This window comes from Mus pahari, chromosome 5 (assembly GCF_900095145.1).
Source record: "Mus pahari chromosome 5, PAHARI_EIJ_v1.1, whole genome shotgun sequence".
NCBI lineage: Eukaryota > Metazoa > Chordata > Mammalia > Rodentia > Muridae > Mus > Mus pahari.
In genome coordinates, this window is record NC_034594.1 from 25,594,408 (window position 1) to 25,607,536 (window position 13,129).

At 42.9% G+C, this 13,129-nt stretch overlaps 2 protein-coding genes and 1 pseudogene across 3 annotated transcripts in view; 1 reads left to right on the forward strand and 2 right to left on the reverse strand.

The window, feature by feature from the left end:
- Positions 1-1,366: 1,366 nt before the first annotated feature.
- The window catches only part of Col5a2 (collagen type V alpha 2 chain), a 135,767-nt gene continuing 124,004 nt past the window's right edge, over positions 1,367-13,129 (reverse strand). Inside the window, exons 51-54 of the mRNA XM_021198653.1 lie at positions 6,585-6,876; positions 4,874-5,061; positions 3,396-3,635; positions 1,367-2,974 (exon numbers count right to left, since the gene is read on the reverse strand). Coding sequence (XP_021054312.1) covers positions 2,828-2,974; positions 3,396-3,635; positions 4,874-5,061; positions 6,585-6,876 — 867 coding nt within the window. The 3' untranslated portion in view covers positions 1,367-2,827. The remainder of the gene's footprint in view (positions 2,975-3,395; positions 3,636-4,873; positions 5,062-6,584; positions 6,877-13,129) is intronic.
- Positions 7,992-8,399, forward strand: LOC110322126 (annotated as a pseudogene). Its single transcript, XR_002380550.2, has one exon. The product of XR_002380550.2 is annotated as a 60S ribosomal protein L35 pseudogene (transcript).
- On the reverse strand, positions 8,396-11,626 carry LOC110322125 (WD repeat-containing protein 38). The gene is made up of 9 exons (XM_021198654.1): positions 11,459-11,626; positions 10,534-10,654; positions 9,822-9,938; positions 9,644-9,741; positions 9,386-9,466; positions 9,180-9,311; positions 8,946-9,095; positions 8,770-8,817; positions 8,396-8,686 (listed from the first exon to the last, which is right to left on the reverse strand). Exons 1-9 carry the CDS (start codon positions 11,525-11,527, stop codon positions 8,603-8,605), a joined length of 900 nt encoding a protein of 299 aa, XP_021054313.1. The 5' UTR covers positions 11,528-11,626; the 3' UTR covers positions 8,396-8,602.

The following is a 13,129-nucleotide window of genomic DNA, read 5'->3' on the forward strand; positions in this document are numbered from 1 at the left end:
TATTTTCTTACTAAACCTGGGCTAAGTAGTGTTTTCTCAACTTGATTCAAGCTAGAGTCACTTGGAAAGAAAGAATTTTAATTGAGACAATGCCTCCATAAGAGAGACCTGTAGACAAATCTCTATGACATCTTCTTGGTCAATGATTGATGTGGGAGAGCCCAACCTTGGGTAACTGGGACATTGCTGGGCAGGTAGAGCAAGCCATGAGGAACAAGACAGCACTCCTCCATTGCCTCTGTATCAGCTCCTACCTCCAGGTTTTTTGCCCTGTTTCAGTCCTGGGCCTAACTTCCTTTGATAATGGAATGGAATGAGGAAGTGTAAGCAAATTAAACCCCCTCCTCCCCGAGCTGATTTCGGTCATAGTGTTGTATCACACTAATCAAAACCCTAACTGAAACAGGCCTATAATATCATTTTGGGAGAGAGGATGATGTTTGTAAGTTATGAAATTAAATCTTTGTAAAATTCGAACAAACAGCAATAAACACAGCCAGCATTTATCAAATTACATGATGAACTAATGATATTTCAGCATCGCTCTTGCTTTCTTTGCCATCTTTGTTTCTTTTTACTGCATTTAAAGTCATTTGCAAGAGTGTTTATTTCCATTTTTAATAAAGTGATACCACTGTCCTCCCAGATGTATACTGATTTGCTTTTGATTATCTAGCATCTGAGCTACCTCTAGGTCATATATGTAAAGAAACCCACCTCTATGGAGAGAGTTTTGTACCTGGAACATAGGGTAAGATTTGAGGCTTTGGTCTAATGTCAGGGATCCTAGAAGCATCCCTGAACTTTAGGTCAGAGCTGGTATTTCTATGAGTAGAGACTATTAGTATATTCGTTTGATGGAAATAAACATACATTTCTGGACTACCTATATGAACCTGTACAACCTATACAAGTTGGACATAAAGAAAATCCAAGAAAAATGTACAAGTATCCTTCATTATAGAGTCAAATTCAAGATATGGAGCTCAAATTAGAAAAAATGAAACTATGAAACAGACATTGAAAATAAAACTCTGATACTGTTCAAGCTAATTTCGTACTTGATACACATTGAGGCATGTTTTATTATTAGTTTATTCAAGAATGGATTTTTTCATTTCCTTTACTCTTTACCAATTACTAGCCTGCGTTTTCTAAGGCATAGACTGTCTTCATTGATGTCAACATGCCTTTGCAGGCAATGTTACAGATAGATTTATTTTTTAAGCCAGTGCAGACATAGTGGTAGGTACTTGTTGCATCGTCTACTGGATTGTGAACAAAAACTACCAAGAGATCTTAGTTTTCACTATTGGAAACTAAAAGGATCTAATATGTTCAAAGGACTCAACAAACTGAAAATGACTGACATGACAGAAGCATGCATTTAATTCGATGCTTTGCAGAGGTACATTATCAAAGTTCTGTGTGTGGCTTGTCCTTTAGGATGGCCCGGATTATTTAAGAAACAACAATGGAGCAAACAACTGCAATTAAGAAAAAAATCCTGAGACACAAGGGGACCTATGTGTCCTGGGTTAAGACACATGCGAGTATTATACAACATTCTAAATACAGTATGAAAGGAACAGTTAAAAGACCCTGGAATAATGATCTCTCTCTCAAATGGGATGTTTAACAGTTCTGTCTTCACAAATGGCATTGATGAAACAATCTTTATCTTTAAAGAATTTTATAAAAATAATTTAGCACCATCATTGAAATAAAAGTAATAATATTTTTAACCCTGCCTATCTCCAGTCTTGGAATAACAACAGAAGCATAGCGCCTTTCAACATCTAAAAAATAAACAAGAACAGGAATTCTATCCCAGCTTGCAAAGACGAGGTAGCTCATGCTAAGAAATGTTGGGTCATATTTTCTTAGGAATGTTCTAATTCCAATCCTCACATTTTATTTGAGTGATCATTATAATGCTGGACTTCTTGTTCATTTCTTTATGATATGCTTCAGGAAAATGAGACTATGCCTGTGGGAGAGTCTTAACATTCATTACTGGACATGTATGTTAGAAAATTGTGTGGGTAATTATTTTTTTTATTTCATCCAATATCTTCTTACATAAGAAACCACAAATATAACTTCTATCTGTATTGAAAGATTACAACCAAAAGGAAAATGTTACTCTTAAATTTGAATGAGGAAAAAACTCTAACTGTATCAGTCTTTGCGAAATAAATTGTAAAGTTGAAGCAATTTTGTGGATTGTTTTTCCTCCTAAAAGTCAATGACTACATGTTATTTAAAGATGTCATTTAAGACGGTGGAAAAGTGTTATAGTCACCTTAACTTTTTTCTATAATGTTAGTATAATATTAAGACATGAAAGGGGGTGTTCATTTGTCGCTGATGATCTGGTAATAAGAGGACAGAGGGGTCATTACTTTTCAGACTGCAACCAAGCAAAATCAACATGTGCTGAGGCTTTACATAGCCCATCATGTAAGCTACCTGCTAGGAAGAATTTTCTCACAAATACTAAGCAACTTATTCATTACAGTGAAATGAATTGATGAAAACATATTTATTTTTTTGATCAGTTTACTTTTTGTAAAGATGGTCATATTGTCATTGGTTGTTTTAATCTAAACTGCCATATTGAAAAAATTAAGTCAATTAAATTTGAGGATTGTAAGTAAAATAAATATTCTGAAGGATAAGGTGGTCAGGCACTTCAGATCGTTATGTACAAAGCTGATGCAGGACCAGCCATTACTTCAAGAGTCTCAGGATGAACTTTAAACAGTCACAGTTCTTGTGGTGGTCATTGATGGTAGTGCTCATTGTCGACACTTCTGGGCTTCTGTTACATGAAACAAACTGGTCCAATTTCAAGGCCAAATTCCTGGTCTGCATTGCCAATATCCACAGGACCGACATCTATGATGGGCAAGCGGGCCACATTCTGAGTTCTGTATTCAAAGATAGTCTTGCCTACATTTCCATTTCGCTTCTGAAATTCAAGAGGACAATGGATAAATAGTATATATATATCCAAGAAGTTTACACAGGAACAACCCCGCTCCCATGCATGTGCACAAGTAACCTTTTGTTTATGGGCTATTTTATTTATTTACATTTCAAATGTTATACCCTTTCCCAGTTTCCCATCCAGAAACCATCTATCACGCCCCCCCCCACACACCCTTCCTGACTTCAATGAGGGTGTTCCCCCAACTAACCTTTTAAAATTCAAAAAAGTGAACGTACAGCTCTGGTAAGTATGAACCAATGTGTGTGGCAGAAAGGAAAAATGCCAATCAGTGAGTCTCTATTGTAGACTCTTAAAGCTTATGATTGAAAGTGAGTCAGAAACTTACCTTGCTGAAGAAAGAGAGGAAACTACAGAAAAGCATAGTCCAAAAGGCACTTACAGAACAGGTATCTTGAAGAACTGTGTATCTGAATCTGATGTTTCCTTCTCCTTTTATTTCTAAGTCATTTGACCCTTTAAGAACCACAGCTTTCTTGAGGTTTTTAGCTTGATCATCCATATATCCAACAGTGTTCCTACAGATGTAAGTAAGGTTCTGGGAGGCTTCTTTTGATAAGAGACGCAAAAAGGTCATCTGAGTGATAGCTGTGTTAGGGGACTGGTAATCTCCATATGTGAACTAGAGAAATAAAAGAAATTTATGCAACATGACATACTAAAGGGGTTCATAATGCCACCCAAACAGTCAATGCCAGGTAGATCGATAGATGACTAACATACTATAGGTAAAACACTTTTAAAGATACTTTTTGGTGCCCATATAATAAGCTATTTTATCTATACAAAGGAAAATATTTTCAAATATCTACCTACAGTCACAAGTACCTGTGTCCTTATGACCTCAAAGAAGAGGTAAAAAGTCAAATGATTTTAATTTCCCAGAAAAAGGTTCAATAATTTTAAATCTGCTTTATATATATATATATATATATATATATATATATATATATATATTATACTTAATAAATACAACTCAAATTTATCACTAGAATAAAAATATAAATTTAGTGTAGGCATAAATCTATTTTAATGAATAATTACATACATATCAAAAATACTATTTTCTATAACACAAGTATCAAAACTCATTTCCAACTAACTCTTCCCTATTCATCTTCAGCTTCGAGTTCTGTTTTCAATGGTCTAGTTTTGGTTTCTGACATATCATTTTGGTTAAACTACGTTTCAGCCATTTATATTTAAATTCAGCTGTTTATAGATGCTAGATTAAATTTTCACTAAATGATAGTAGATTGTAACTTATCATATACAGAATTATAACACTTCCATAATATGTTGACTGGGGCAAGGTTGGAGGCAGAGGTGTAAGCTGGGATGAAATAATGACATTGTAAAAGGACAACCAAGGTCTGATGAAACCCTGAACCAACTGGACCATAATAGAAATATTAAGTAGACAGGAATTCAGAAATAATTATCATATATTTCACCTAATTAAAATAATGACTTAAACACTTCACAGGTTTCAGAGGATTACATTATTTTTAAAACGTACCTAATAGGAATATTCATCTTTTCAGACACTACACTAAGCACTAATATTAATAGGGATGCGAAGGTCAGCTTTATCGCCTTTCCATTAAAGTAGCAGAAAGGTTTAAAAAGGCTCAGTAATTTTATGAGTTCTAATTGTGACCTAGGTCTCCTGGAGTTGAGACAAGACCCCCTCCCACTGTCCACCACAGTCAGCGACATGTAATAAGGGAACATATCACTTAAAAGAAAACATGATATATTAAGTGCAGTCAAACAATAATAGCATCATTTTAATAAATATGAAAACATAATAAATAATAACAATTAAAAACATAATTCTAGGTAAATATGTTAATTTACCTGAGATCCTCTATTCATGTCAAGACCGTACCACACAGGCTTATTGTCGGGGGATTTGCTGGCCCACCAGGTTTTACGTGGAACACTGGCTGGGTTTGCTGAAATACATGTCTCTCCTGTTTCCATATTGCAGTAAACTTTGATTGCATCTTCAGCTGATCCCTGGTTAGGATCAATCCAATATTCACCTATTTTCCAAGATAGAAGAAGTATGTGCTAAATGAAGATTATCTCAAATATGATTGTGAGTCTCTAAAATAATCAGCAGAGATTTCATCCTTTATTCAAACTATAATTAGTAAGGGACTGAGAAGAAGGCTCAGCAAGTGAGGTGTTTCCACGTGAGCATGAGGACTTGAGTTTGGATCCCCAAAATCTATACAGAGGCTAGGTGGGTATTGTGGCCCACTTGCAACCCCAGAATGTGGAACAATGGAAACAGGGGATCCCTAGAGTGAGCCAACTAGCTAAAAGGGTGAACTGTGGACTCAGCTAAAAACCCCATCTTACCATATAGGATGTACGGTAATTAAAGAAGACATCTCATGTCAACCTTCTCCACATGTGTTCACATGCAGCCACACACATGTGACATACAAATATACATGCATGTAGACACATAGATGCTCATATATATGTGTATATACGAATATATATGTATATATGAATATATATAAATGAAATTCATATATATGAAATGTAACTATTTAGCACTAGGGGTCTTCTTCATGCTAACTTCTGTTCAAAAGCACTTTTCCAAATCATGAACTTAAGACTCAAAACATCCAAGTGATTTTTATACCAAGATAGTGCCTTTTATGTTTGATTTATAATTGTATAAATATACATCAAGTGTATTTATTCACATTTGTTTATATAGGTCTATATACATACATGTATTATTATACATAAACTGTAAAAATAAAATTTTATATAAAATGGAAGGGAAGGGGTGAGACATAAATAATACAAAAAGTGTATATTCTTTAGATGGAACATTATTAGTTGTCTCTGTTGATGTCAACGTTTAAAGTTAACTGTAACCCTGGTATTTCCCAACTCATTCAAATGGTCGTAGATCCCCCCCCTTTTCTGGGTCTAATTAAATCATTTAATATTATTAAATAAAGGCAAACTAAGAACACTGTCATACAACTTAGGTAGAGACACTATTTCATTCTAAACTGCCATAAAAGTTCACTATACTTGATCCTGCCAGGCAGTAGAGCAAAGGATTGACTGGCAGGTAATTAAAGTGCAATAAATTGATTCCATATGCAAATCAATTTACTGACCTCTCAATGATTTACCTAATTAAAATTCTGAATGATGATGTAGGTAAGAAAGTATTTTTAATTATGTTTGAGCAAGTATTATATATGTGTGTGTGTGTGTGTGTGTGTGTGTGTATATATATATATATATATATATATATATATAGAGAGAGAGAGAGAGAGAGAGAGAGAACCATATATATGGAACCATTCCCTCAAAATTCTTTTTTTGATATGATGTGGCCTTTATTATATATGCTATCTATCATCTTTTCAATTAATTGTCACAACCACAAAGCTATAAGCTCTAGAGCACACTCAACAATTTATCTTTGTGTCTATCATTAACTATAATGTTAAAAATACATTTTGGGAAGCAGTTGAGAATTACTCAACACAACAACGTGTTTCACTCAAACAGGCCCCTGTCTACTCACCGCTCTGCTTTGTAGGATGGCAAAGCTTTAAGTCATCACAAGTGCGGGCTGGGTGCTTCTTGGAACCATCAGGGCTACGCATGGTTTCAATCTGACTACTCAGAGACTTCAGGGTCACATGGATCCCAGGGTCAGTTTTGTTTGTGTCATCTGGAGCCGCCTGATCTTCCGTAAACTCTGGAAGTGGATCTGGCATGTTCTCATCATAGTGTCCCATGATATCACCAAGAGCAGCAGTAAGATGGCCAGGGGGACCTGGAGGGCCAGGAGGCCCAGGTTCACCAGGAGGACCCTAATTAAGGAGAAATTGGAAAGACATTTAATAGCATTTTGTTTTGTTTCACTAAACTGCTTTCTGTGCTGTGTGGGGACAGTTATAACTTGGCACAACAGTAAGTCAATACTGAAGACGTGTGATTCATGCTTCTTAAACCGGCAGGGCTAGCCTGTCAAGTGATAACATTGCAAAATGAGGAGTGATGTTGAACCGCTTTTCAGGGAAATTATCTACCAGTCAGGCTCTGAGATAAACAGAGCTTAAAGCCAAACTCTTTGCTTTGATGTCTGCTTTGAAGATATGATGTATTTCATGTGAAGAACTTTCAGAGTTACATTCTTTTCAAAACAATTTTGAGCAAGATACAACTGGAATTCTTTACCAGAGCTACGGGCAGAAGGCAGAAAAAGGATGTCAGTGTGTGAGAGTTGTTTCTGTATGTCTGTATGCAAACATTAGGCTAATAACCACCAGACTCCACAATTAGTGAACTTGTTGGTTTGTTCAAATCAAGAAAAAACACAGGAAGATTTTTGTACGTATGTGAATTATGACAAATGTAAAAATTCTCTGTACTGAACAAATTCAAAGAAAGGTTTTCATTATCCTTCTCATAGCCTTAAAAGTGTCTCCTGTTCTTCTGGGAGTTTTCCAGGAGAACTGATGGAATGTGACCACTCAAATTAAACCCAAAAAAGTGGCAAACATTACAAGCTGAGTACTCTCCATTAATTCCTCTGCATTTCCAGAGGAAGATCTCAAGAGTCTTGAAAAAGCCAAGTAACAACTAAAGAGACACGGTTCAGGTAAAGAGCAAACCCCTTGGTGTCAGAGGCTGATATGTTAATAATATTAGCTCTGCCACTCACTGAGGCTTCAGGGAAGGTGTTTCAACCTCTGTGTCAGTGCTTTCTTATTCTCAAAAGACAGATTACAGGGAGAAAGACAGATGACAGGTAGGCGGATAGATAGATAATTGATTTTTCTGGGAGATCATCAGAATTTCACACATCCTACAGTAATCTGAGAGGAAGAGCACTGAGCCATAAGTAAATCAAGTAACACACAAGTCAAATAGAAGTTTTAAAACTGCTCTCGAACCAGGCGGCCTCAGCCATGAACAACGCGGAGATGGCCAAGATTAAGGCTCAGGACCTGCGCGGCAAGAAGAAGGAGGAGCTGTTGAAACAACTGGACGATCTGAAGGTGGAATTGTCCCAGCTCCGGGTCGCCAAAGAGACAGGCGGCGCCGCGTCCAAGCTCTCCAAGATACGAGTCGTTCGCAAATCCATTGCCCGGGTCCTCACTGTTATTAACCAGACTCAAAAGGAAAACCTCAGGAAATTCTACAAGGGCAAGAAATACAAGCCCCTAGACCTGCGACCCAAGAAGACTAGAGCCATGTGCCGCAGGCTCACCAAGCACGAGGAGAAGCTGAAGACCAAGAAGCAGCAGCGGAAGGAGCGGCTGTACCCTCTGCGCAAGTACGCAGTCAAGGCCTGAGATGACAATGACAATAAAGTGCAAGACTGAGTGGCTTTCTGCTTCATGTTTTATACTGGCCGTCTGGGGCTGGTTGGGCGAGGTGGGGAGCCAGGTGACCACTTGCCTACAGCAGGTGGCAGACTTGTGGAGTAGGATAGGATAGTCCCTGGCACACGGATCTGGTGGCTGCTTTCTTATTTACCTTAGGTCTGTGTGAAAGCTACATGGGAGAGGTTCTTGACTTTGAGCAGACTTGTCATCTTGTCACATCAGCAGCCCCTGACACTAAGAGTTTGCCATCTGGGGTGAAAATGCAGGCATGGGCCACATCCAGCATGCCCTGTCAGTGACATGGCGGCAGTCAGGGCTAGTGAATCCTATCCGTCCGGACACCCTGTCTTTGTACTGGCCCTAGTGTCTTACCTTTAGAGTCTCAAGGCATTTCCCTGTGAGGCAGTCCCAGACTTTGACCTAGAAGTAAAAACAGGCAATAGAGTTGGGAGCTATCAGTGGTCTCAGACCCACATATGTCTGCAGACAAGGTCACTAGAGATCAGTATCTGGGTCTTGTCCTGAGGTTATCTGGAGAGGGGGCTTACCGTACGAGAGTAACCAGCACTGGCTAACTTGAGTTCATCAGGAGAAAAGGCTAGGCTGTTCACCCAAATGGTGTGGCCCTTGAGCTGAAGAGGCAGGTTGTTGGTTGTAGGCTTCCAGACACAGATGGTCTTGTCCCAAGAGCCAGATGCCTAAACAGACATTCCTGAGTTCAGTGACCCCCAAAGGCAAGTGGGGACTGGCCTTGGTCTAGCGCCCCAGTCAGCCTAGCTTACCAAGAGACCAGATGCTGAGTAGCACAAGCAGCTGATGTTGCCAGTGTGGCCCTCCAAATTGTGGTAGGACACAACTGGGGTTGATGCCCGTAAGTCCCATATGTGCACAGTCGAGTCCCAGGAACCAGTGGCCTGTGGGTAGAGATGAAACAGCCCTTACCACTCGGATGGCCACTGATGCAGGGTGTGGTGGGGGTAAAGCTCACCAGAGAATCCGAGGTTGGAGAGAAGTCGCTGCTCTGGATGGAATCACAATGCCCAACCAAGAGGTGCACGCTGCGGCCAGACTGCGGGGAGAAAGAGTGAGCTGCACGGGTGGAGGGGCCTGGGTGCTCCCTAACTTCCCAGGCATTGCCCTTCCTGGCTGTGGCTCAAGCTGGAACCTGAAGCCTCTGATTGGGTGTGGAGAGTAGGGGAGGCACAAAGGGTGCGTTTGGTCACCTCTGACATAGGCCCCATCATACCTGCACTTCCCAGACAATCGCTTTCTTGTCCCAGCCACCCGATGCCAGCTGCTTGGAGTCTGGACTGAAGCTGACCGTTTCCACACTCCTTTGGTGACCTACAAACAACAGCCCAAAGGTGGGAAAGGAGATGGGACAAAGTGAGCCAAAGTGGCTTCTAGCCAAACTGAATACTTACCTTTCAGCACGTGTAGACACTTGGACCTTGCCACATCCCACAGGCGGATGCTGTGGTCACTGGAGGAGCTGGCAATGAGGCGGCCATCGGGAGAGAAACAGCAAGACTTCACTGGGCCTGAGGCAGAGAACACATGGCACTGTCCTGCCCTCCAGGTCCAGATTTGTTATCTGTAGTTCCAACCACAAGACCTGGCCTGAGCTGGGTTCAGCTGGATCTGTTTGCCCATCTGGGGGCCATCATCCACTCTAGATCCCTGCCCCCAGAACCATACTCACTGCCCCAGCTAGGGTCTTTGGCTCTGGCCTAAGCTGTCTTCGGTGTGAGTCACCCTCTACCACCACTGCTTCATAAATCTTAAGTTAGGTACCCTGCTTGCATGGCTAAATCCAGTGTCAATGGTTGAGGTAATAGGAACAAAAGCAGTCTGACACATTCACGTGGGTGACCTTGACAAAAGGCTGACTGGAATAAGCCTACCAAACATCCCACTCTGGGGAAGCTTCTAGAGGTAAAACTACATCGTGAGGGGCATGTTTTATGAGTAGTTCTGCTGCAAGACCTCTTGAGTGTTAGGTTTAGTGTATCCCTATCCAGCTGCCGCTGCTGGACTCCTCCAACCCTCTCCCACAAAGTCCTATGTCACCAAGGGAGGCTCAGAATGTCAGCACAGAGCCCTAGAGCGCTCTCCAGCCAGGTGCCTGAGCCCCACCTCTGTGGCCTGCCAGTCTCCATAGCAGTCGCCCACTCTTCGTCCCCCATACATACACACAACCATCATCTGAGGCTGTGAGCAGGGTCCGGCCGTCAGGGGAGAAGGCAGAGCAGTTGACCTGGAAGTACAGGGCAAAAGTGCCTGTCAGGAGTCATTTGTCCTCTCAGCTCTAACCATCCCTAAGCTGCTCAGGAAGCCCGGTGAGTCCATAAACTCCAGGTCCCTCTCCACAGTCATGCAAAAGCCAGTTCTAGGTCAAAAATTGACAAGCTCAAAGTTAACCCTAAGCTTTGAATCCAAGCTAGAAATAATGAGGCACACCTTTGAGCCCAACCTCAGGGAAAACGACTGCCTGAAGTTTGAGACCAGCCTAATGCTGCCTCAAAAGACAAAGCAGATTTGTGTGAGCTTGAAATCTTGTTTATGTGAAGAGTTCCTGGAAAAACCGCTACATTTCTGTGTAGCTAGCTGTCCTAGAACTCGTTCTAGACCAGGCATACCTTGAACGCAGAGATCCTGCCCCTTCCTCTGCCTCTGACCCTGACCCTGACCCTGCCTCTGCCTCTGCCTCTGCCTCTGCCTCTGCCTCTGCCTCTGCCTCTGCCTCTGCCTCTGCCTCTGCCTCCCGAGTGCTGGGATTAAGGGCCTGTGCTAACACCGGCTTTTAAAAAGAACCATGCAAGCCGGGCAGTGGTGGCGCACGCCTTTAATCCCAGCACTCGGGAAGCAGAGGCAGGCGGATTTCTGAGTTCGAGGCCAGTCTGGTCTACAGAGTGAGGTCCAGGACAGACAGCTATACAGAGAAACCCTGTCTCGAAAAACCAAAAAGAAACAAAAACAAAAAAGAAAAAATAAACCTAGGGTCTATTCTTGAGTTGGGACCTGACCCCACCAAGCCTGTGTAAGAGCACTGGGGCCTCACCTCCCCGTGGTGATGACCATAGAACCTCACTCTGCCCACGGCCAATCTTGTTGGTGCCCTGATGTTCATGGGCGCCCGCTCCAGAACCGGGAGGGCTCCCTCCTAAGCGGGCACCAGTCCCGTCGGAGGGGCCTCGGTTCCAGACACGGTAGAAGGGAAAGGGAAACTGTGTACAAGCAGTCTCCATGGTAATGGGGCGGGGCGGCGCAGCCGCAGTGGGGGAGCTCTCTGAGCTGCCTCCATGGAAGGCGGTAGTGAGAAGAGCGCTTTTCGGTAGGAGAAAGTGGAGGTAGAGTAGCAGGAGACACCAGAAAGAGTCTTCCAACCTTGGATCCAACCTTGGAACCCGCCTGCTGGCCAGATCCGGAGCTCCTCTGACTTTGAGCAGAGTAGCCTCTAGAGGGCGCGCTGGCCCCGCGCACCAGGACGCAGCTGTACGGCCCCAGGACTCCTTCCTCTCACCGAATAGGATCCGATTTAGCACAATCCGTAGTTAAACACGTGAGAGCCTAGCACATGGTAGTACCCACGAGCAGCCGGGCTTCTGGCCAGGAGTGGCTGGCAGAACCTGGAGCTGAGAACAACATCTGCCTCTAGCTCCAGGGTGCAAGGAGCAGGAGGCAGAGCGTGCCTAACGCAGGACATGGTAACGTTCCCTACTGTGCCAGCTAAGAGTCCAGGGTTGAAGAGGCAGGAGGGAGGTCTCAGGAGCGCTTTGGATCGTAACGTGGATTCTGACCTGAAACCTGCAAAGAACAAACCTTTACAGGTGAGGAAACTGAGGTCCAGAGAAATACAGAGGCAGATAGTGGTGCTGGTTCTGGGTTGGGCCCCTTCGCTCATCAATTACCAGAGCCCTTACAGCAGATGTGTGAGGTCCCTTATTTCTGGTACCTCTGAGAAGCAGGCTCCCAGGGGAATGAGGCACGGGCAAGTGACTTAGTTCCTCCATGACAGAACCAAGCTTGCCAGCTCCCCAACCAGGCCAAAGAGGGCAGGGATGGATGTGGGAGACCCAATGGTGTTGGGCCTGGCAGCAGAACTTTGGGACTGAAGGATTCCCAGCGTGACTCATGCCTCTTTTCCCATAGTCCATCACCAGAGAATCGTCTCACGGGATCATTCTATTCCTGCTCTATTTTAGGCCCCAGACAGTGAGACGTGTATGGAGACGACAAAGGCAGCTTTCAGCTGGGCCACCCTCATCCACACTCCCAGAGGGTCCAAGTCACTGCGTTGGCTCCTTGGAGACCTGTCTGTGCTGAGATTAGAAAGCCACCAACCACCCCTCCCCAGCCATGACTCTCAGACACAGCCCTCAGAAACAGAATTCCCTGGCCCCCATCTTCTCTGCTCACACGTCGACACCCATGCCACCTGACTGCTCCTTTCTACCTTGGGCGTATTCACTGGACCGTCTGTCTGACAGCGTCCCTCCTACTTAGGGTTAGTGTTGCTGTGATGAAACACCAATGACCGAAAGCAAAGTGGGGAGCAAAGGGTGTCATTTGGCTTGTTCTTGCACATTGTGGTCCCATCACTGAAGTCAGAAAAGGGACTCAAGCAGGACAGGAACCTGAAGGAAGAAACTGATGCAGAGGCCATGAAGGAGTGCAGCTTTCTAACTTGCTCCTCCATGGTCTGCTCAGCCTGCTTTTTTTTTTTTTTTTT

What these genes read in the sequence shown, in the direction of transcription:
- LOC110322125 (XM_021198654.1), bottom strand. Translation starts at nt 11,527, where the DNA reads ATGAACATCAGGGCACCAACAAGATTGGCCGTGGGCAGAGTGAGGTTC. An exon ending in ACTCAGCATCTGGTCTCTTG is followed by an intron (nt 9,096 to 9,179) that starts GTAAGCTAGGCT and finishes ATGTCTGTTTAG; the next exon opens with GCATCTGGCTCTTGGGACAA. An exon ending in GTGCTGGTTACTCTCGTACG is followed by an intron (nt 8,818 to 8,945) that starts GTAAGCCCCCTC and finishes TTTTACTTCTAG; the next exon opens with GTCAAAGTCTGGGACTGCCT.